The sequence below is a fragment of the Sphaerodactylus townsendi genome, linkage group LG04 (assembly GCF_021028975.2).
Source record: "Sphaerodactylus townsendi isolate TG3544 linkage group LG04, MPM_Stown_v2.3, whole genome shotgun sequence".
In the NCBI taxonomy this organism is placed as follows: Eukaryota; Metazoa; Chordata; class Lepidosauria; order Squamata; family Sphaerodactylidae; genus Sphaerodactylus; species Sphaerodactylus townsendi.
Genome location: NC_059428.1, coordinates 151,440,400 through 151,464,911, shown reverse-complemented (window position 1 = coordinate 151,464,911; position 24,512 = coordinate 151,440,400). Strand labels below are relative to the sequence as shown.

At 49.0% G+C, this 24,512-nt stretch overlaps 1 protein-coding gene and 1 pseudogene across 2 annotated transcripts in view; one reads left to right on the top strand and one right to left on the bottom strand.

Annotated features, from left to right (window-relative positions):
- Window positions 1-24,512, bottom strand: part of RNF216 (ring finger protein 216) — a 51,935-nt gene that overhangs the window by 9,939 nt on the left and 17,484 nt on the right. For both annotated transcript variants that reach the window (XM_048493919.1, XM_048493920.1), the window contains 4 exons: window positions 23,121-23,269; window positions 22,668-22,746; window positions 8,416-8,513; window positions 5,346-5,568 (listed from right to left, as the gene is read on the bottom strand). In XM_048493919.1, the coding sequence (XP_048349876.1) occupies window positions 5,346-5,568; window positions 8,416-8,513; window positions 22,668-22,746; window positions 23,121-23,269 (549 nt within the window). The remainder of the gene's footprint in view (window positions 1-5,345; window positions 5,569-8,415; window positions 8,514-22,667; window positions 22,747-23,120; window positions 23,270-24,512) is intronic.
- LOC125432261 lies at window positions 12,163-12,238 on the top strand (annotated as a pseudogene).

Here is a 24,512-nt window from a genome sequence, read left to right as displayed (position 1 = left end):
GAGCCAAGCTGGGTAGTGTGGTGTACAGGTTAAGAGCAGGTAGACTCTAATCTGGAGAACTGGGTTTGATTTCCCATTCCTCCATATGAGTGGTGGACTCTTATCTGGCAAACTGGATTTGCTTCCCCTCTCCTACACACAAAGTCTGCTGGGTGGCCATGGGCCAGTCACAATTCTTTGGAACTCTCTCAGCCACAGCGACCTCACAAAGTGTCTGCTGTGGGGAGAGGAAGGAAAAGGAGTTTGTAAGCCCCTTTGAGTTTCCTTACAGGAGAGAAAGGCAGAGTATCAATCAAAACTCTAAACTCCGAGAAGCCCTTATAAGCTAGCCCCAGACAGCCCTGCTTGGCTGGCTGGCTCTCTCTTCAAATGCCTTCAGGGGGCAAAAACAGAGCTCCAGAAATCAAGTAAGGGATGTCCAATGGCTAGAAAAGTCCCAGCATGCTGAAATGGTTAAGAGCAGGTGAATTCTAATCTGGAGAACCGGGTTTGATTCCCCACTCCTCCACCTGAGTGGCGGAGGCTTGTCTGGTGAACCAGATGTGCTTCCACACTCCTTCATTCCTGCTGGGTGACCTCGGGCTAATTACAGTTCTCTCTGAATTCTCTCAGCTCCACCAACCTCACAAGGCATCTGTTGTGGGGAAAGGAAAGGAGTTTGTAAGCCACCTTAAATCTCCTTATAGGAGAGAAAGGCAGGGTATAAATCCAAACTCTTCTTCTTTTTCTAGAAATCTGAACCGGTTCACTGTCCAAATTGTCATGTGTTCTACGGATTTCCCTTCCATTGTCTATTTTAAAAACAGATTCATGTTCTCCATTGCCGCTGGGTTGGAAAAAGCTTGCTTAGAGCATCTCTGGACTGAAAGAGTTATAATTCCTGCTCCCTCCCATTGGTCAACCAAGCAGCTGAAGCAACGTTAGCTATACTGGTGGGGTCCTGCGGAGGTAATGAAGCCTTCCTGTTTGTCGGCCTGCATCTCCTCAAAAAGGGCACACACCACATGCTTCCTTCTGAGCTGAACTATGGTGTGCCAACATGGTGTGAAGAGCTGAGATGAGTTTGGCAGCAAAGTCACAGAGGAAACGCAGAGATCCCCATCCTGCATCCCAGGTCAGACAAGCGTCCTCCTTTTCTCCCCTCCCAAAAGACATGCTGGGTTGGGGACCTCGCTTCCGAGGAAAGACAGGAAGAGAGAAGCAGTTCAAAGGCCACTGCTTCATGTTCGGGTGCGCAGAGAGGATCGAGTCACGCAAACAGGAACTAGAACATTCCTGCAAAGCAGTCAGTTGGTGATCTGACCCACAAATTGGCTCTCTAATCCACCTCAAAGGCCTTAAAGGAAAAGGAGATTTTTTTTCCTGATTCACAAGATTGTGCAGTTTTGACCTCTTCCCCTTCTAACTTCCAGAAGAAAATTAAAAACTAGCTTTTTCTAGTGGGTCTTTGCTCTGAGTTGGAGCCAACCGAAACAGCCTGCTCTTGGTTTTACCAGCTGTCTGTTACCAGCTATTTGCTGTTTTATTCTTTATTAACCAGCGATTTGTCGTTTTATTCTTTTTAAATAGTTCTGCCTGCTTCCTTGTACTCTGCTGCATGTTGAATTTTCCATGCGGGCTCTTCTTTTATCATACCTCTTTTGGGGCAGGGTTCCCCACCCTCCAAAGTAGGATGTTTACTTGTTTCCCTCGTTTCCTGCCTCTCTCCCAAATACAAACCGGCAAGGACTAGGAAGATTGATGCGTTTGTTTAAGCAAAATAAAACAATATACACAGGAAGCTGTTAAAGTTACAAAAAAAAATCACACCTGTCCAAGCAGATTGAAACACGACAAGCTCTGGTACTGGTACGAAAGGAGGAAACCAGGGTTAGGGGAAGTGAGAATTTTAGTGCTGGCTTTACAGCCAAAATAAATTCCACTCTAGTGTTCTTGTTACTGTCAACTTAGCAGACCAACAGCAGACATCTCCTCCCCCTCCATGAGTCAGGTCTAATCCTTTTTTAAAAGCTGTCTAAGCCAGGAGCAATCAAGCTATCACCGCATCTTGCAGGAGTGAATTCCATAAGTTCATTATCTGTCGAGTAAAGACGTTCTTCCTCTAGCCAGTGCTAGGAAGCTGCCTGCCAATCAATATTGCGCAGCCCTGTGTGGTTATTTCCCAGAGGCAGGAAAACCTATCCTGCTAGAACGAGGGGGAGAATTTTTTATATTTATTAAGGGTTTGGGTTTTTTTTAAGCCAGGAGAAATTTTGCATTTTGCAGCACCAAAAATCAGGACTGAACTGGTGGGAACAGAGGCCCCACCTAGGGAAGAAGAAATGAGCAATGCTCATGCTAAGGAAGGGACCGGCCCGCATCCTGAATACTGTGTGCATTTGTTTGCAAAAGATCCAAATGTTGGGTGTGCTGGTAAAGCAAACTGGTTTTAAATCACTTTTTAAAAAAGATCTGGAGAACTATTAAATCTCACAAGTTGGGCCATATTACAGAACAGGGGCACATTTAAGTTGTCCAGGCCACGCTTAGTCTCTGAGGAGGTGGTCCAGGATGTGTGTGGAAATGGCTGGGGGCAGCGTGCTTATCAGTGACCAGGCAGCCTTCTGTCTCCCCGCAGTGAAGAATCTGTGGTGCTTGGGGGCAATCTAAGTTTAAAAAGGAATCCTTGAAAGGAAAAGGACAGGACTTGAAACGGGGATGCCATTTTGGCAAGGACCAGGATCAGAAAACAGGGCACGGCGAGAAGGTTTCGAAAACAACCAAGACGACACGATGCAAAGCCTTTTGTCAAAAGTTCCAGACTGGGCCCTAAACAAGAATTCTCCTGGGATCAGGACGATTTCTTCCCACTGCGGTGGGAGGCAAAATGCCACCCACACAGCATGGGGAGAAAGACCCGGATTTCACTCCTTCTCGCAGCACTTGAAGTGCCTGTGTTTACAGATAAAGAAAGAAAGAAAAAGAGCACAGATTCAAGCTCAGTAAAGAAAAATGGGAGAAAGATTCTGAATCTCCAAGCACTGTGGCATCCTCAACCGAAGGATGGATTTTACCCCATCAAGTATAAAAATGCTAGCAAAGAAGTCTGTCTACCTATCTTTTGTATATCAGTCTATTATAGAAGAAGGGGAGACGGGCTAATTCTTTCAGGGTGGGGGGACTTTTTCTGGCACTTAAAGAAATAAGCAGTGCTGGTTTCTTCATCTTGTAGAAGCGACCAAAAGACCTCATTTCTTGTGCCTGTGTGGGCTCGGCTGTTACCAATAAAGCTTTTAAAAAAAGATTTCATGGAGGCAGACTCTCAGAAGGAGAAGAGGAAGGTCTGACTAAATTTTTCCCTGCATTGACTGGGAAAGCTTGAATCGCCAGGCGCAAAGACCCTGTTGTTAGCTGGATTTCTCAGATGCAACATGAAATAGAAAGCAGAGAGCTGGTCAGATCCAGAGTGGCAGAAGGAGAGCGCGTTCGGAGGGAGGGGAACAAACCATTTCAGAAGGCTGGCCATGTATTCCACCACATGGATTAACAAGCAACAGCCGAGAACCACCAAAAGCCACTGGTCTGAAGTCGGTGGCTTCTTTTTCTCTTACCACCATCAAAAGTGGTACTACTGTTCATGGGATATACCACACTTGTATGGGAAGAGGAGGAGCACATGCACAGAGTCTGGACTGCTGGTTCCAGGACAGGAGGTCCCTGCTTTACGGCAGACTGGCTGGTTAAAGGGGTGTTTGGGGCCTATCAAGTTCTGTCACTTTATGACAAGGGTCCTCACTAGAGTTCCCAACAAAGCTCGGCTAGTTAGGAGATTTAGGTGGCAGTGCTTGAGGACAACAGAGTGTGGGGATGATGCGGTGTCACTTCTGGTTGATGCTCTAGGCTGCCTTCCCTCTACCACAGAGACTAAAGGAAATTCCTAGAGCATCAACCAGGGACTGGAGGATGGCAATTCCCCACCCCAGGTAGTTAAATGGGAGGCCATGTCCCTGATCATATTTAGGGTGCAGAAACTTTCAAAATTTCAAGAACTGGGATTGAGCACCAACATGAAATGGCTGCCATGGGAGTCGAGACATCACAAAATGGCTTCCACAGGAGGTTCTAACCCAAGCATCCTGCTACGATGGACACAGCTGTTTCTCAATGGGAGCTCCCTGCCCACTCAGAAGTAATGTCTCCTGGCATCTTCTTAAGCACCTCCTGCTCCAGTAATACGAAAGAAAGACAGGATTGGCTCTTTGCTTCAGGGAAAGAACTGCTAGGTCAAAAAGTGAATGGGCACCCGGAAACACATCCATGAATGATGTGGCATTCTTTGATTTCTAAGTCTTACTTGCAGCAGTTACCTCTCAGTACAGCATCACAAAAGACTGACTTCACACTTGTGCATACCCCGAGTTCATGTCACAAGGCTGCCCATTTGTGCGCACCCAAGAACTGTCCCCAGAACCCCTTGTGACTCTCAGAGGTTCCTTGGCAGACAAATTAACACAGAAAGGGCTCCCTGAAGACAGACGTGTCAAAAGGCACGGCTTCGCTTCATTAGCACACAAGTACCAATTTTAATCAGCTAATCCAAATGGCAGGCCTAAGAGATAAGGATTCCCTTGGCCCTATTTTAAGTCATGTATATAAAAACAGCCCTTAAAAATATGTACAAAAGACAGACAGCACACTAGCTTGAAATAGTGAGTTCTCTCAAACTTCCTGTGACATCTCCAAAAAAAGGTGTCCTATCAGGTAATGTTCAGACACAACTGTTGAAGCAGCGGATTTACTCGGAGTAGACCACCTTGCAGTGCGCAATGTAGACAAGAACTGACAGACACACAGTCACCAGTGCAGTTCTATTTATTGCTATCTACTGACAAAGTGCTTCGCCAGACCACAGATGTCTTGCAGGCACACCTCACTCTGCTGTCTGTGCTAACTATATACAAAAGTGGTACTAATCAGGTGCCCTCACCTTGTCAGGTTTTGCACACGGTTCAAGCTGTGCACTCGGTCCTAATCTGCACACAGCACTGGCTAGGAGGGTCCAGCTGTCATTTAGATTTTGCTCATCTAAAGACATGTTCTGACACCCCTTCCAAAATCGGTATGACAGTATGTACATTATTTACAACCTTTACAGACACTACATTTAGCTGTTCACACAGTAGTGCATATGTTCCTTTTGCAGTAGGTTTTGTTCTGACAACAACCTCCTCTGGCCAACATTTTCACAGACATCGAGAGTGCAAAGCACAAGGGCCAAAGGATCCTACCTTTTTTAGCACAAACTGAAGCCAGAATTGAATCCACACAGCTAGGGAGTGTTGCAGGGATCTACCAGAGACACCTACCGTGGGGTCTGTCCAGAGGGAACATTTTGTGCAGTCCTGGCAGGCGGCTCCTGGGGAGCGGGGGTGCTGGCAGAAGTGGTCGTACCCGTTAATGGCGGCTCGGCAGAGGTAGCACATTTGGGCCCCGCAGCGACACGACATGCGGTTGCAACCTTCGGACTTGATCAAGCCGGTGGCGCATTTATGGCATTTCCTGATGCGGGCTGCCGTCATCTTCTCTTCTCTGCAGCAGACAAATCAGAAGGAGGGGAAGGAACGAAGGGTCAGGAGGAAGTTGCATTTGGCCCAGTGGAGGAACACCTACTTGGTATGCAGAAAGTCCAAACCTAGGCCCCTTCCGCACATGCAAAACAAGGCACTCACAATCCACTTTCAATGCACTTTGAAGCTGGATTTTACTGGGCGGAATAGCAAAAAGCAGAATAGCAGACAATTGTGAAAGTGGATTGAATGTGCATTATTCTGCATGTGTGGAAGGGGCCCTACACACCATTTTTTTAAGGGGGGGCAAGAGCACAAAACGACACCTTCCATATATTATTTATACAGAAGCACAGAATCACAGAGTTGGAAGAGACCCCCAGGGCCATCAAGTCCAACCCCCTGCCATGCAGAAAAACACAATCAAAGCACTCCCGACATATGTTCATCCAGCCTCTGCTTAAAAACCTCCAAAGAGGGAGACTCCACCACACTCCGAGGCAGTGAAATCCACTGTCGAACAGCCCTGACCGTCAGAAAGTTCTTCCAAATGTTTAGGTGGAATCTCTTTTCCTGCACCTTGAATCCATTACTCGGTGTCCTGGTCTCTAGGGCAGAAGAAAACAAGCTTCCTCCCTCCCCATTTTTTCTTTTATATCGACACATGTTATCAATGTATATGATATACACATATAATCCACAGCTTCCCCACCATTCCTAAGCAACTGTCTCTATGGCTGTCCCCTCAACTCTTAAGCATTTCCCAGGGAAGCAAAGAAGGGGGAGTGGAGGCTTCCAATTCACCCCTCCTTCAAGAACCAGGAAGGTTTCCACGGAGGCCTCAAACAATGTTGACTCAGAATTAACTTAGGATGAGCTGGAGGCATATTAAATGCTCAGAAGTCCATCGCAGTCTCTCTGCATTCCCACGTGAGGCAGAATTTCCAGTTTCCTTCGCCGCTGGCGGAGGCGCTACATGGAACCAAAGTATAACTACCATCAAACGGCAGAACATAAATTTAGACAAAGACGCCCCACTCCTCTGAAGGGCAGACAGGTTCTTATGGTGACAGACAGAGAACATACAGCTGAGCTAATGGAAGGTGCAGGAAATGTAAACTCTGCCCTGCCCTGAGCAGGTTTTCGAGATCAATTCTGGTTGCTTTGGTTACCGAGTTGCTTCAAAAGGATTTTTTTGGGCTATTCTAGTCTGTAAACACCGGGAAGCTGGGGGGGGGGGGGGGGCTGGAAAGAGCTTTCCGCCTCCCCCATGCAGATTACCCCCTTCACCAATCCTTCTGGTATCCTCTGTTGCTCTAGACAGTGAAGGAGCCACTGAAACAAGCAGGGTTCTATCCAAGAAGGAAGTTCTCTGGAGCTCTTGGGATAATACTGTGCATGCTTTGAACAGTGGATGGATTTGTGGCTCAGGGCTGTGGCTCAGAGGAAGAGCTCTTGGCGTGTGGAAGGTCCCAGTCCCAGTCAATCCCTGGCTCATCCTGCCAACAGGAAACTCTCAGCAGAGCAGGAAGCTGGCTCTGATCTCCAGCTGCGCTTCCTGTGTTCAAACAGGAAGTTTTATTGTCAAGGCCTCAGCTGCGCCGCATCGGCTCCCCGAGGTAAATAAACTCTGTTAAAAAGATATCTGAAGCCGCTTCCCACTGCTTTTGCATTAAGCCTCTCCCTCTCCTTTCCCCAACAGGGAATGAAACGCGGCTGAATGATGAAGCACATGTTGCCTGTGAACTAAAACGCAGGAACTTATGGATGAAAACCTCTTCCCCTCAAGGTATTCCAAAGCATGATGGGGACCCTGAACAGGCCTGCGGCTGATTGCCTGTAACAAGAACTGCCATCAGGCACTTAGAACTGGTATAGTGTAGTGACTGAGCGTGTCAGAGTGGTATGTGAAGACCCAGCTTCTCTGTGCCAGAGAAGAAAAAGAGTTTGGATTTATATCCCCCCTTTCTCTCCTGTAAGGAGACTAAAAGGGGCTTACAATCTCCTTACAACCCCCTCCCCCAACAACAAACACCCTGTGAGGTGGGTGGGACTGAGAGAGCTCCAAAGAACTGTGACTAACCCAAGGTCATCCAGCTGGCACGTGTTGGAGTGCACAAGCTAATCTGGTTCCTCAGATAAGCCTCCACAGTTCAAGTGGCAGAGCGGGGAATCAAACCCGGTTCTCCAGATTAGAGTGCACCTGCTCTTAACCACCATGCCACGCTGGGTCTCCATTAAGAAACTTAATGGGTGACCATGGATTGGTCACACTGTCTCAGCCTAACCTACCTCACAGGAACGTTGTGGGGATGCAAATGGAGGAGAACGCTGACAGCGGCTGTGAGTTGCCACTGAACGAGAAAGGCGGGGGGGGGGGGGGAGGTGAACAAATTAAATAGACAAATAAACAAATCTGACTGGGAAGCTTATAAGGATTCCCCACCCCCTTTAAGTCTGCTAAAGTAACCCCAAAGAGCAGGTACAGATGGCTCTTAATCAATTTAAAACTATCGGATCAACTAAAAAGGAGTCGCTGATGCAATTCAGAAAAAGGGGATTGCAAGGTGTTTATTCTGACCTGGTAAAATCCACGGCTGCCATGTTTTTATCCTGGCCTTTCTTTGAGGGCCTCAAGAAAGGCTCGCCTGGTTTCCACATTCCCCATTTCACTCTCACAAATGAAGAGAGAGCAGGGCGACCTTTTTTGGGTGGACGGGAATTCAAGGTGTGGTTTCCAACCTTTAAAACCCTACGTGGCTCAGGACGGGAGTATCTGAAGGACCACATCCTCCTATATGTTCCTGCCCTGCGAATTAAGATCCTGACTGTCCAACCGCCAGAGATGCTTCTCTGGTGAGTTACTTACATAGATGTCCTGTATTTTATGTCATCCTTCTCGGCCAGCTGCTCACAGGTCAGGTTCATGTGCTCCTTCCACAACCCTTGGCACTTCCTGCAGGTTTCCTGGAGGATTTAAAAAACAAACACTCCGTGGAGCGGCTGAAAAACATGCCGGCAAATGGCACCAAGAGTCCTAATCGCCAAGGCTGCAACGCAACATCTGAAATCTCTGTGCTTTGACTACGCTTGACCTTGGCTTCCAAGAGTCCAGTTTTTAAAGGAGGGGGTGGGGAAAGAGATGCTAACTGAGGGATCGTCAACCTTTCTGAGCCGGTGGGCACTTTTGGGATTCTGTTTAGCGCAACCGCAAGATGGCTGCTGCAAGGAGAGGAGCCAGACACAGACTCAGTCCAAGTGCAGGGGAAAAGAGGCATGGTTTTAAAAGCGGAGCAAGAGACAGAATACAACCAATGCCGGTGGGATGAAAATCTTGGGTGGGGTTTCACAGAAAGCATCCCTTCTTTTCCCTCCCTCCCACTTCTGCTTCCCGTACAGATCTGCTGATCTAAGTTCATCCCCTACCCTTCAAACATCCAGCCAGGGCGACCTCTAAAACTATGGGAGCAGGCAGTCCTCCAAGTACTTGGGCTCGATAAATCATTACCAGGCTCTTGAACCGAGTCTGGAAGCCTAGGCTGACCTTTCTAAACTGGAGAGATGTCACTACCAATAATTCACACCAGGAAACAAGCCAGGGTGCTTTCTTTGGCATTAGTTGACATTTTTGTACAGTCTTCAAGAGCAGCCCTGCACAAAGCACACTGCAACAGTCTAGCTGCAACAGTCTAGCAGTCCCACAGATATCTGTGGCTGGATAATTCCACTGAAGGGATGCCCAATGCAGGCCAAAGCTTGCCATGCGTCAGAGGATCTCCACCACTACTATACCACCTTTAATTTGCATGCCTGGTTCTTCTGGGGGAAGTGCTACTCTGACAAGAAAAGACTGAATCTGCAGTCTCTGGTTAGCAACGGAACAAATGATACAAGCAATGGTCGAAAGGGGAAGAGGGAGAGAGAGAGAGATATCAAGCCAGATCCTCGTGAATATTACACTTTTATCTAGAGGCGGGTACGTAACACTTGAATTCAAAGCTTTGGATTCCCAGCTCTTCAGCTATCAGTTTGTTGGGACAGCGAATGCTGCCACCTTGTGCCTCAGAGCAGTAACAGCCGGTGCCTTTTCCTAACTCATAAAACACTCTGGTAACTCTGCCAAAGAGGGTGCTAAGATGACAAAAACGTGCCGCCGACAGCTGTGGAGCCCAGGAAGATAGAGGCCAACCCTCCCTAGACGGGATAAGTGCTTTGGGAAGCTCTTGACTGCTGACGTGAATCAGGAAGCTGTCTGGGCAGGCTTCCATCTCCCTGAGACCCAAGCGGATTATGTCAACTGAAGCCTGCCAGAGCACCAAGGATATTGTGAGATTATCGCGGCTCTTCACAGTTACTTGGAAACGATACCAAGGCCTCTGGAAAAAAAATACTGGATCTCTCGGTCACTTAAAAACCACAGCGAGATTTTTAAAAAGTCACACGGAGGTGTTCAAACTCAAACATTACCCACTACTGCTAGCCCTTTCAGGGCCTGCTCATTTGACAGCATTACACCACTCGGGCTCCCAGCTGCATGCCCTACCTGGTGCGTTCAGGGGAAGGGCTATGGGCAGCGTGGGTGGCTCTGAGCATACAAGAAGTGTGGATTTATACCCCACCTTTTTCTCCTGTAAGGTGGCTTACAAGCTCCTTTCCCTTCCTCTCCCCACAACAAACACCCTGTGAGGTGGGTGGAGCTAAGAGAGCTCCAAAGAACTGTGACTAGCCCAAGGTCACCCAGCTGGCATGTGTTGGAGTGCACAAGCTAACCTAGTTCCCCAGATAAGCCTCCACAGCTCAAGTGGCAGAGTGGGGGATCAAACCCGTCTCTCCAGATTAGAGTGCACCTGCTCTTAACCACTACGCCACTGCTGCAAAGAATGGAATTCTGAAGGCCATGAAATGTAAGAGGTACAGGCTTGGCTGTTTCAGAATCTGTCTTTGCCCCACTGCTGAGGGCTCACGAAAGACACGTGAACAGCAAAACTCCCACTGTTGGAGGAAGAACACACTCCACCATGGAATGAGGCCTGAGCAAGCAGGCAGAAGTATCCAAGCAACATCTCCCAATCCTCTCTCGTGGGCCCGCTCACTTCTAATCAGAGGCATCTAGAGATGGGAAAGAGGGGAAATGTCTTAGCAGACCAGGTGCTCGGGAGCAGCAGCAGCAGCAGCAGAAGGCCATTGCTTTCACATCCTTCCTGTGAGCTCCCCAAGGTGGGCCACTGCGAGTAGCAGAGTGCTGGACTAGATGGACTCTGGTTTGATCCAGCAGGCTCTTCCTTATGTTCTTATCGTAGCTGAGCTGGGGAAACTCTCCTGCCTGACAACGTGTGAAGGCCACTGGTAATCAGAGCAGATAATACCAGACCTGAGGGACCACTGAGGGACTTTTGGCAAGGCCTGGCACATGCTCTGTAACCCTCCCCTTCCAAAAAATCCTTGCCCTTCCCCACAGCCTCCATATCTGCACTACTCACTCCTACCCTTTGTTTCCAGTAATCGCCCTTGCCTGATAGCAGGCCTTAAGAATTATGCTGATAGGGCTATCTTACTCTTATTCCGGTGTGCAAACGGACTCTTTTGCCATAAAAGGCAACGCATAGCTTGCTGACGCTGCCTGTTGCAACACGTACAGGTAGAGTAGACCCTCCTGTTTTGTCCTTCACAGAGCTTGCACAGTGCTTGGCTCAGTGGGGGACACTTCCACGTCTGTCTGCAAGCTGCTTCCTGGGCCCTGTGGTGGGAAAGCAGGTTGCACAACGGGACACGCGCTTCAGGCCGCTGGCACGTTGCGCCTTTTTCACTTCTGCTGCTGTGCAAACGCAGAATTTATTCTTTGGTCAGCAACCCTCTCGTGGCCGGGCTGGCGACTGTGTGATACCTGCCTCTGGGCTCAAGCTGGGGCAAGGGGAATCGCTCACATTCTGCGTGTCTTTCTCTATCTTTGCGGGAAACTTCCCCACATGGAAGGGAGGGGAGGGGAGGGCCGGTCCTACTGTCGGCCACAGAGCTTGCTGAACTCAGCCGTCCTCGCAATTGGTGGCACCTCCTTCGTTTCTGACTAGCAGCTTCTCCAAGGAGCCACGGGGTATGAAGCAAAGAAAAGAACCAACTGGAGCAGAAGGGAGCAGGAAGCATTTTAGTTTGGCTTTGAAGGGGTGGGAGGAGCGAGGCACAGCACGGGTGCCTCAGGTCAGTGTAGACATAAAAACATGATTAAGAGACTCAGAGCAGGCGGAAGATGACGTGCTCCCTCCTGTCTGTGTGCCCTCCACTCAAGCCACCAACCATGGCCCCGACTGCCTTGAGCTATGGTTAATGTTAACCGGGGTTTGCCATTCTCCTGTTGCCAACAATGATTTAGCCAGAAATACTGGCTTTTAGGGAGGGGGAGAGGGGACAGTTAATCAGGGCTGCCTTCAAGCTCCGTGGACTGCCAGACAGAGAGCAAAAGATGCCGCCTTAGGAGGGGGAGGTTTCCAAACATCCATGGCACTGATGACAGCCAGCTGACGCGTGGGCGGGTCTTGGTTACTGGCGAATCCACAGGAGGATTCCAATAAAAGATGCAGGCCTTCTGGGAGAGACGTTTGGCTGATAAGAATTCCGTCGTGTGCTCGCATTGAAAGCACATATACTAAAATTGGAACGATACAGAGAAGACTGGCCTGGCCCACGTGCAAGGAAGAACATGTTCCACCTCCAGCCTCTAGGGGGCATCCGTGGCTTCACAAGCTTTCAACGAATCGAATGCCTTCCTCACCTAGACTATTTCCTGCTAAGTTCTTCAGAAGAAAAAGATGAGTGGGACAAACAGCTATTGTTCTTGATCTTAATGTATAATTTACGTTATTAATAGTATATTATGTTGTACGCCGCCCTGAGCCCTCCAAGGGAGGGCGGCTAATAAATCTAAAATATAAAGAAATAAAAATAAATAACACTCCCCCCCCATCCAAGTGCTTTAGGCCACAAACAGTTATCAACACCTTCTGGGGGGGATGCTGGAATTCCGTCCTACAGGGAGTGGAAAATTGACTGCTCCCCGCCTTTCGGGAACGACTCAGCTCCCTTCTTTTGCGCTGAGTTTTTTCTAGCCCATTTATGACCCTGCTCTTTGGCTGTAAAGGGGAAACCAGCTAGGCTGGCCATAAAAGGCGGGGGGGGGGGAGCCATCTGCAAACAGCGTGTTCAAACAAAACAGGAACCACAGCTACTTCCTCAAAGTTCACAGCTTTTATCCTCGCAGGGTTGATTCTTGTTTCCATTTAGGGATGCAAAGCAGGCCCACGGCGGAGGCCGGCCCCCTGACGCCAATCTACCCCCATACATTGGCATGAGGTTTGCATGCTTGTAAAAAGAGGTGAAAAAAACCAGAAGATTCTAGACCTCATGGTGACATTTTAGCCGGGCCTCAGATTTCGCAACCTCTTTTGATTGCTTTTGTATCTTTTATGAATTTCAGAGTGGCTCTAACTGGGTGTGGTGGAAAGACATTTCCTCATTTTAACAACCTTGTAAGTTGCACACTTAGAGGGGGGGGAGAGCGCTCTGAGTTCAGTGATTGTCGTGTCTGAGCAAGCTTTCGAACTCAGGCTTGCTTAATGGAGATGGGGCCTTTTCAGCGGTGGCACCAAGCCTTTGAAACTCTGCCTTCTAAGGAAGAATGTACCATTCCTCTTCCCTTTCGCTGTTTTAGCATCAAGCTACATTTGCTTGATTTCAATGTTCCTTCAGGGAACGAGCTTACATTTTAGCTTAGTTTTACATAGTTGTTTTAGACCCCTGGTTGAAGCATCAGACTTGGAACACTTTTTCACATTGTTAGTTTTAGTTATTGATCAGATACCTTGAAGACAGAAATAGGAAAGCAGGGTAGAAATATTTTCAAAGATATAAAATAAATGCTCAGGGAAAACTGCGCCAGCGAGGAGAAAGGTTTTCACAATTTTCATCAGGCTGACCCAGTGGCATCCCGGAGTCTCTCTCTGAACAGCTTTGCAAATGGTCCTGGCCAGAAAGTATGGGAAATGTTCTCTTGTTTCTATGACTCCCTGTACATGGACAACTTGCTCACCAGGAAAAAGGGGAGGAAAGATCCTGAATGTTGTTTGGGTACAAAGGTGCACCCAACCGTGCAGTTCTTCCACCTATGATGTGAAGCAGTACAGTACTTTCCAAGTGATGTTTCTGAACATCTGGATAATCACTGAGCAGAGAGAACTCACCGAACGGACCAACAAGGAAGGACATACACGAACAGATTGTGTATTGTGTATTGTTTTGGTGAGTTATTTCAGAACTGACCTTGTATATCCCCACTAGTCACGGCTATTGTCTCTCCCCAACTGGATCTTTCGAAGCGCACGTCCAGATTTCACAGTCACTCATTGGAAAATACTTTGGCTCACACAGATGAGGAATAGGGACCATAACTGTAAATCACAAGTCTCCAGCCTATGGCCCTCCAGATGTTCATGGACTACAATCCCCATCAGTTCTGCCAATTGGCTGTGCTGGCAGGGGCTGATGGAAATCGCAGTCCGTGAACATCTGGAGGGGCATAGGTTGGACACCATAGGTTGTTCATGGAGTACGATTCCCATCAGCCCCTGCCATCATGGCCAATTGGCAGAACTAATGGGAATTGTAGTCCATGAACATCTGGAGGGCCATAGGCTGGAGACCTGTGATTTACAGTTATGTTCCTTGCTGCAGATCCTCAGGGGCGCTTCCAATGTGGCAGTTGCATTAACTGCCAAGCACCCAATTCGACACACTTTTTCTGTGTATTCATACAAACATGTAATTTATTGCGTGTTGACAAAACGATGCGTTCCCTAAAAACCAGTACTTCACAGCACTGCAGTAACAGAAGAACAAGATCTCAGAGGCACATCTTGTACCTTGTTTTTTAAAACTGAAACCATCGTTCCGATAGTTTTCTCTTTTTTTTATGCCACTGAACGCGCGTGTACTAATAAACATACTCCTCCTTATCTTTAATCAAATTTGGCTGTGGAGGGAAGCATTTGGGACACATGCTTAGAACCACCAGTTAGATTTATTTCTCTTCGTCTGAAATGTTTTTGCCCTTTTAAGATGTCAGGAATGTTCCTGATAAAAGGATGTGAGTCAGCACTTGGCTAACAGCTGCAAAGTAGAACTGTTCTCGGAGTTTTGTGGAGGGGGAAGAGAAGAAAGTTGGTGATTCACTACTGTGTGTTTGGTTGGTAAATGGAAGGGTTTTTAAAAACGCCATCCTGGTTAATATCTTGTTAACAATTTTTGGAGATTTGCTGGGCACTTATCAGGTTTTAAATGGAGTTACTAGCATGCCACCAGGGAATTCTGTCACCTGAACATTTGGACAAGCTGTATCTGAATCCCCTTTCAATTGTTACGCATTCGTTTTTGTATGTTCCTTGGTGTTTCTGATACTGTTTGTTTACTTTGAAAGTAGCTAACTCTGACACTGTTCTCGTCTATTGTGTACATTACATGAACACATTTATCATTTTCCATCAGTGCGCTCTAAGTGACTTTTTGCACATATTTACCATCCATGTTACACCCCTTTCTGTTTTTGTTCTAATCATTTGTCTTGTGGGGGGTTTCTTCCCTCTTTTTCCTTTTGAGGACCCGGAGGTGGGGAAACCTACTCTTGCATTGTGGTAAATATTACCCTGATCCAATTAGGTCACTTAAATGCAACAAACATTATATAGGAAGCAATATATAATCAATATTTACATCACGTACAAGATTTAAGCTACATTAAAGTGTACTTCACTAAATTTTCTTCCAACCCAATATATTTTAATTCTAATCCCCCTCCCCCCACAACTGCCAAAGGATTTTTACAAAGGAGGGAAAATCTGGCCACCCAGAAGGCGTGCGGACAGGGCAGCAGCGGGGTTGGCCCAGGCGCATTCCTTGGGGTGGCCGGCCTGGCGCCTATCGGCAGAGGGGCAAGCCCTTCCTTCTGGAGGAGGGGTGAGGGGGTGATTTCCCACCCCCCACGTGACTAAATGGGTGCCGCCATATGGGAAAATCACCTTGCCATGCCCTTTAAAAAGCAGATTTATCTACTTGAGACAAATAAAACACAATAAATCAGATCCCAATTGATTTAAGGCACAGCAGGGTTCTGGTTTCAAAATATGCTGCAAGATTAACACGCCCGCTTATCTCAAGTGGGAGGACAGAAGTCCTGGCAATCGCAAACCACTCAGCCCCAACCGCTTCACACAAATGGCACCTCTGATTCCAGCGGCATCCTTTCCTTACCCAGCAAGGCTGAGCTTTTCCGTTGCCCTTTCGTTTTTAACTTGGCCGCAGGCTGCCACGCTGCAAACAGCGATTCCGAACCACCTTAGCCGAGCTATTTCAGCCCCATTAATAATGGAAAGGCAGTTTCAGGTCGACTGCATAGAAGCTTCAAGGTTAAAAGCTGTTGGAGAAGGTCTGGGGGGGGGGGGAGACCCCTCAAGGTACCCCTCCAACTACAGCAGAATTTGGAGCCAGCCAACGAAGTCAATTGGCAAGAGATTTAGGAGAGGTTTTTCTGCATTAGACACAAGTTTCCCGCCACAATGGTTGCTAGCCACTGACTTCACAGGGGGGACTAGACAAACCCACAGAGGGTAAGCTCCATTGGTGGCTCGCGGCAATGATGGCAAAAGGGAACCTCCATGTTCAGTGACAGTAAGCTGCATTTCTGGACACTTTCAAGGCTTACGTGGAACAAACTACCGTTGGTCCGTCAACTGGAAGGCTACAATCTCTGACTGGCCGTGACTCTCTCCGGGGTCTCATACAGGGCCAACACAATTCCAGTGGAGATGCCAACAATTCTGCTCCAGGACCCTGCTGGAATACATCCACTCCAAATGACCAGAGCCCACCTACAGCAAATTCACTCCTAGATCTTCTCTTCCTTCCTTTGGATTTTCACCGTCCTTGTCTCATTTCAAGATACACGGTACTCTCCTGGGCTTGGCCCTAACTTGGATAGCTCAGGTTAGCCTGACTGTCCAGCACTTGGAAACTAAGCAGGGTCACCCAGTGGTGTATCGACAGAAAATGGAGTCCGGGGCAAGAACTAAGTTTTCCGTGCCCCACTCTCCGCAGGCGGCCCCTGGGGTGGGGAAAGGGGCTGGAGGCCGGCAAAGGCCAGGAGCCTGTGGGACTCACCTTTCTAACTTGCTCTGCCGCCCGGCGGGCTACCCAGAAGGTGTGTGGACAGAGCAGAAGCGGGGTTGGCCCAGCGGCATTTTTGGGGTGGGCAGCCTAGTGCCCTATCGGCAGAGGGGTGGGCCCTTCCTTCCCTGGAGAGCGCCAGCCATGCAGGATCCAGGGGAAGGAGGAGGGGTGAGGGGGTGATTCCCCCCCCCCACGTGACTAAATGGGTGCCGCCAGGGAACATTTGCCCCCATATGTCCCCCATGGCGGTATGCCCCTGGGGTCACCTCTGGTTAGTACTTAGAGACCACCAAGGAACTCCAGAGTTCCTAGGCAGAGGAAGGCACCGGCAAACCACATCCAAACGTCTCTTGCCTTGAAACCCCGAGGTGGTTGCCATGAGCCGGCTGCAACTTGACAGCACTTTTCACCGCCCCCGGGGCCTGTCTCAAACTCCCCCTCATTACGTGAGTCAAAGCCAGTAATCCCAGAAAAATTAACTTTGTGGTTTCCACCCCTGCGAGCTGCCCCCTCTTCCCCGCTTTCAAGCTAACTCCTAAGTTACAGCAGCTCTCTCTTACAACGCGGCTTCCTCGTGCACAGGAAGTTAGACTTCAGGCCTGCCTACAGGTGAAGTTTCTTGCAAAGGAAGACTCCCCCATCCTGTTCCCCTTTTAAAAAGAAAAAGTTAAGCAAGACGGCCTGTCTCACAAACGTGACCAAATTAGGGGAGGGAAATGAAAAAATGCCTTTAAACCCTCCGAAAGAGATCTGTGATGCGGCACCCAGCCATTGGCCTCTCTTGACCGGTTCTCTATTGTTGGAACTCGGTTGCATTCAGTACAGGAAGGAAGTCCTGCAGATGTGAGCCAAGCATCCTAACACTCTGTTCCAAGGGGCCACGGCGATGCAATATTTATTTTACTTAGGCCTAAAACATTCTAAGTGTGAATGTCAATAAATGCAGGCAAACGGATCAGTAGAGTGGGGGAAACTCCTCTGTTGCTCTCTTCCGCTCAGCCCATAAAACTGCTTTGCCTAACAGTACTGCCGGTGTAAAGATGAAGGGATGTAATTGGATAAAAGATGGGGCACAAACAAAATGGACAATGAAGAGTCTGGTAGAGGGGGTTAAAGCATCAGACTAGAAAACCCAGGTTTGAATCCCCACTCAGCCATGGAAGTTGTTGGGTGACCCAGTTGTGAGGGTGAAAGGAGTAAAGAGAAGAAGAAAAGTTTGGATTTATACCACCCTTTCTCTCCAGTAAGCAGACTCAAAGGGGCTGACAATCTCCTTTCCATTTCCCCCCTCACAACAAACACCCTGTGAGGTAGGTAAGGCTGAGAGAGCTCCGAAGAACTGTGACTAGCCCAAGGTCACCCAGCTGGCATGAGTTGGGAGTCCACAAGCTCATCTAGTTAACCAGATAAGCTTCCACATCTCAAGGGGCTGAGCGGGGAATCAAACCCGGTTCTCCAGATTAGAGTGCACCTTGCTCTTAACCACGACGCCACTGCTGCTCCTTCGACCAGACAAAAGACACAAAAGGGATGGGGAAGTATCAGAGTTTGGTGGGGGTCTCATTCTTCTCCTGCGCCCGGGAAACTGGCTTTGTCTGGGCAGGTAGTGGGAGGTTGACCTACAGCAACATGATTAGCTTAATGCCATGGTGGCGAACCTATGGCACTCCAGATGTTCAGTTGGCCATGCTGGCAGGGGCTGATGGGAATCGTAGTCCATGAACATCTGGAGGGCCACAGGTTCACCACCACTGGCTTAATGGATTAAAAAAAAATGTCCCCGCCCCACCAGACAGAGGTCAGCTTCTGCTTCCTGTACTGAATGGGCCACAAAGAAAACATCCCGGCCTATTATGGCCGTATTCCCAGAGGCAGAATCATCTTCTCTTTGAATGGAATGGCTATATATGGCAGGAGTCTAGAGCAAGGGCGGGGGGGAGTTTTACCTTCCAAATTTGCCGAGCCTATTTTTACACCCAGCGGTTTGAAGAATTCCTGTTTTTGGAGACTCTGAGTGGTATGCACAACCACAAGTCACTGGGAGGACAGAGGGTGCAGAGCTCCTTTGGAGGAGGATATATCTGCTCTCTTGAGGGCATGCCTTCAGAAACTGGGGAAGGGGGCCCAGTAGATCTCTGGGCAGTCCACCAGCGCCATTTGAGCACCCTCAACTGGAGGAGCCCCTCAACTGCAGCCACTCCGTCCTCAGCCATTTATTTCTCTGGCACTGAAAGCCATCCTCCAAACCCCTTCTGCAAAATTCCACATCCTTTGGAACCTCCCCTCCCCTCCCCCCCCCCCAAAAAAAAATAAAATTCTGCGTTTGAAGGTGCAAAGCGTGGCATCATTTGCACCGGGGACTCTTCTTTGGGCAGGAGACCGGGAGCATGGCTTTGGAGCGCTCCAATCTCATGAAGGCTGGCCCTCGTCCCGCTCTTTCGCAGAGATGCCGGCAACCTGCTTGCCAGGAAGCTGGCCTCCTCCCAAGCCCCACCGCATTACGCCTGCTGTGTGCCGCCCCCCCCCCCAGTGCCGGGAGCACCGAGGCAGCAGCGGGGCCCGTTTCCATGGGCCTTTTATGGCAGAAAAATGAAAAACTGCCTGCCTGGCAGCCGCAGAGAGAAAGAGAGAGCCTGAGGATGGGAAAGGTGCCATTTGTTGTGTTTCTGGCAAGGACTCAGCAGAGCACGTTGCCAATGACACCATTCAGCGGGATAAGAGTTGCAGAGGCGTTTTGTCAGGAAAGGGAGGAAGGGAGAGAAAGTCTGAGAGTCGAAAGTTTCACACCCTGAACTCTGCTGGACGGCTGCCATCGAACCTCCCCGGCCAACAGGCTAAGTCAGCGGATTCTCAAACGGTTTCTCAGTCAGAGAGAGGGGGAGGAAACCCACCGCCATCACAGGCACCAAGGTCAGAACACAAGCACATTTCTACTTCCCGTGTCACGGGGGCCAACACAAGCCTGCCCAAGACTATGGAACTGCCATCACCAGTGGGGAGATGAAGAAGAGTTGGATTTATATCCCCCCCTTTCTGTCCTGTAAGGAGACTCAAAGGGGCTTACAATCTCCTTTCTCTTTCCCCGCCCCCACCCTAACAAGCACCTTGTGAGGTGGGTGGGGCTGAGAGAGCTCCGAAGAACTGTGACTAGCCCAAGGTCACCCAGCTGGCGGGTGTTGGGAGTGCACAGGCTAATCTGAATCCCCTGAATTGAGACCTTTAGAATCTCTGCACCAGCTGTTCAGAGACCAAAGTAGGGAAGGATGACTTATTTTTTTTAAATATACGGTTCCTGGATGTTGCACATCTGGAAGAACGTTCTGACTGGGAGCCGCCAAACACAGACACACATGCCTCTGGCATTCTACGCTGTCATGCCTCTGCCTTAGCCTCCTCCCCCGGCAATGGGAGGAACGATGCAAAGGCTCTCCAAGATGGGCTGTTGTCATGACAACAGTATCCCCAGCATGTCCCTCCCGCCCCATCTCTCAGCTTAGCTGGGAAACACTGCAGTGCTCTGTGCTGAGACTGCAAAGAGGGCCCGGACTGCCTTCCCCCCGCCTGTGATATGTGGGGTTTATAGCGACACTGGCGAGGAATCTGCAGCCGTCAGCAAGTCGAGCTTCTCTGTAAGCATACGGGATCTGTGCGAGCCAATTGTCTGGCACGTTGGGGAGGAGGGCGAGCCCCTGCCAGCACCCGCCAAGGCTGACAGCTAAGGGAAAAGCAAATGAGGCTGTAATCACATTAACGGCTGAAGGAGAGATGCTGACTTCAAGGGGACGGAAAGCATGCAACTATCCCCTTAAAACACGGTCCATTTATTCCAGCTCTCCATTTCCAAGAGAACTACTGCCGCCTCTCCTCAGGCAAATTTGCAAGCCAGGCATTAAAAGGCTGTGTAGTGGGCCCGTTTGCAAATTGCCAGCAGAGAATCAGTGAAGTGTAGCAGCTAATGGTGGTGGATTCTGATCTGGAGAACTGGGTTTGATTCCCCACTCCTCCACCTGAGCGGCAGAGGCTTATCTGGTGAACCAGATGTGTTTCCGCACTCCTGCATTCCTGCTGGGTGACCTTGGGCTAGTCACAGTTCTCTCAGAACTCTCTCAGCCCCACCTACCTCACAAGGTATCTGCTGTGGGGAGAGGAAGGGAAAGGAGTTTGTAGACTTTGAGATTCCTTACAGGAGAAGAAAGCTAGGTATAATATCCGGACCCTTCTGCTTCACACTTGTAGGTGTACTGTCCCTGAACATGGAGGTTCCATCTTATCTTTCATGATTTTGACTTAAAAGCTGCAGGAAGGATTGAGGCACTAACGTCTTCTAAGTCTCAGGCACAGGCGAGAATCTGTGACAGCCAATGAAAGCGACATTCTGCTGAGACTAGGCGCAGTGGTGGCGAACCTTTGGCACTCCAGATGTTATGGACTACAATTCCCATCAGCCCCTTCCAGCATGGCCAATTGGCCAGCATGGCCAATTGGCCATGCTGGAAGGGGCTGATGGGAATTGTAGTCCATAACATCTGGAGTGCCAAAGGTTCGCCACCACGGGACTAGGGGATCCCTGCCGCTTCAGCCTTTTTCAGCAAAGCGGTCAGACAGACAGCCGTTGCATTTGTCATTAATACCAAGAGAAATACGTGCAATAATTTTGCAACCCAAGAACGTGGGGACTTCCAGCTCAGCAACAAAAGTTTATCTACGCACCTCCAAGTCAATCTGGTATAACACCACCACCCCTTTCAGTTGGCCAAAGGCACACAAGAATAAAGCGGTCTTGCACGGCTTGCGCAGTTTCAGGCAGAGAAGCAGCTCCGCATGCCTCCTCCCAACAGACTAGACTATAAAATGGGGGCGGCCCCAAGAACAATGTCAGCACCAACAAGTGATCCTGTGCTAGCCTCCACAGGTGTAGCAGCACATAGCTAGAGAGGCTGTAGTTCAAGTTTGTGGGTCCTCGGGCATGGAGGGTTTTGAAAGGCTAAAACTGAACCGTGCCCCAAATTAACTCGAAGCTGACTTCAACACTGTGCTTGAAATGCCTGCTCCCAACCAAGAGGCGAGCCGCTGAATTCTGGCCTGGCGAGAGTTGCCGAGACACCTTCAAGGGTGGCCCACGCAAAGAGGGTTACAGTGGTCTAACTTGCGAGTTACACTAAGCAACCTATTGCAGCCTTCCGTTCAGCACGCGCAATTGTCTGCTGCTGATGTACGAAAGCTTTCATTTTCCCGATTCCACCAACAAATGATATTGTACCTCTTTGGGATTCTGGCTTCATGAAATTACCTCCATGATGTGTGTGCAAACTCTGCTCATTTGTTCAAGGAAATGCGGCTCACTTAAAAAAGTAGTTCCCACTGTGGGTGAGCCAATGCTGCCACCTAGTGGCTCTTTGGCTACAAAACCTTACAGGTACGCCCTCCAAATTTCTTCTACACCAGAACTGCATTATTAAACACAGACTTGCCCTGTAACAGAGAACTGCTGCCCTATCAGCAAGGTTCCCTTTTTCAAAATCTAGTCCCCACTCTTCAAGCTGGTAATATGCTGCCACAGGAGGTGGTGATGGCCACTAACCTGGATAGCTTTAAAGGGGGCTTGGACAAATGGAGGAGAAGTCGATCTATGGCTACTAATCTTGATCCTCTTTGATCTGAGATTGCAAATGCCTTAGCAGACCAGGGGCTCAGGAGCAGCAGCAGCAGGCCACTGCTTTTACATCCTGCATGCGAGCTCCCAAAGGCATCTGGTGGGCCACCATGAGTAGCAGAGTGCTGGACTGGATGGACTCTGGTCTGATCCAGCAGCCTCGTTCTTATGCTCTTATGTCCTTAATGTCAGCAGGTTTTGTGTCCTAAAACAGCCTGCTTGCTCGACACCACTGTCGCACCAGACCCGGCCTTTTTTACCTTTCTGCAGCGAGGGTTGGGGCAGCTGAACCGCTTCACCTCCTTGTCCAGCAAGGCCGGGAAGTTGCAGTAGGGACACCTGTGCAGCAAGGCAAAGCAGAGGGCAGCATGTCGAGTATCTGCTGCTGGATCAAACTGTCTGGTAAGGTTCAGCAGCAACTCCCTTCACCCGCCTGATCTTCAGTTCCCAGCCCCCCAAATTATGAACAAACAGAGAGAGAAAGGGCAGTTTGCTCAAAAGCAATATCTGGAACCGCTGCTTCCTAGAAGCCCACACAAGGAATGTTCTGGCTGGCAGGGGCTGATGGGGATTGTAGTCCATGGACATCTGGAGGGACAGAGTTGGACACCCCTGGACCCAGATGCATCTGGAAACAGGTCACATGGGCAGTGCTGTGAGGTGGCCAACAACCTCCAAAGTCTCACGTTCCAAGCCAAACAGCTTCTCCTTACCTGACGAGCTCATCGGCACAGGCAGCGGCCACTTCTTCCTCTGCTTTCCGCTCGTAGTATTTACGAAGGATGTTCTCAGGAAGCACCTTCTCTAACTCGCTGGTCGGGAACGAGCACGTGCAGCTCCCCTCCATGCAGCTGAGCTCTGACTGCGCAGAGAGGAAGAGGTGGGGGCAGAGATCACAGGAAGTCAAGCACCGTTCAATTCACACTTGCGTGCGCATTATCTGGATCTTGCATCCTGTTTTCCCCTCCAATGGGAACCCAGTTTGCTCTTCCATTTGCTCCTCCTCACAACAATCTTGAAAAGTAGGCTGGGCAAGCCACCCTCTCGCAGACCTGAGGCCAGCCAATGAGAGAGCAGGGATTTTAATCTGGGCCTCCCAGATCCAAATAAAACCATGCTGGTTTGGTATTGTATGTTCTGATTTGCAGAGCTGTTCTACGGCCTCATGGTCAGCCACTTTTCGAGGGAGAGGTCAATGCAGAATCATTTTTATTCTTTTAGAAAGGGGGAACAGAAACAAAGCTGTTCCTGGAAGGTACCCAAGTAAACACATGGCTAAATAGATGGAGCAAACTCCTGGGACAAACACCCTCTTTCTCTCTCTCAAATGTTCCCAAGCCCTATTGACTTGAACCGGCCAGGACTGTCGGGTGCACAAAGCACAACCATGGAAGCTGCAGGACGCAACAAGAATCCGGGGGGGGGGGGGATTGCCGTCATGACAACTGTGCAAAGAGAGAAACTCATTTCCGGTACAAAAGATCAACGCTGCTGGGTTGCATGGTGCAAACGGAGCCAAAGAATGGGAACAAAGGAATTAGACAAGGGACAGGTTGCTCATGGAGAAAAGTGACACTTTTCATCAGCGACAATGCTAAAGACTCAGCGTCATTTCGATGCTTAGGGACTGAGTGGTCAAAACTTGTTTTTAGTTTTCGGTCCAGAAGAAACTAGGAGCCTTTATGGAATAAGTACTTTACGATTTGGTGATTTTTAAAAATCTGTGTGTGTGTGTGTGTGTGTGTGTGTGTGTTTGTTTTATTAACTAATTAATTAATTAATTAATTAATTAATTAATTAATTAATTAATTCCACTTTTATACCGCCCTCCCCCAAAGGGCTCAGGGCAGTTCACATCACAATAAAAAGCGGATAACAAAATAAAATACTAAAAATTCATATCAGTTAAAAGCAGCGCTCCTAATTCATAACCAGTTAAAACAGATGGCGTTCGGCCATTAACTCCTCAACTCCCCTGAGAGGGGAACAGCGGATCTTAGTTTTAGATTTTGGAAAGATTTTGGAGTACAAATAAAAAATTGTGTGTGTGTGTGTGGGGGGGGTGTTTCAAGTTCCCTGAGACTACACAACATCTCTGACTTCCT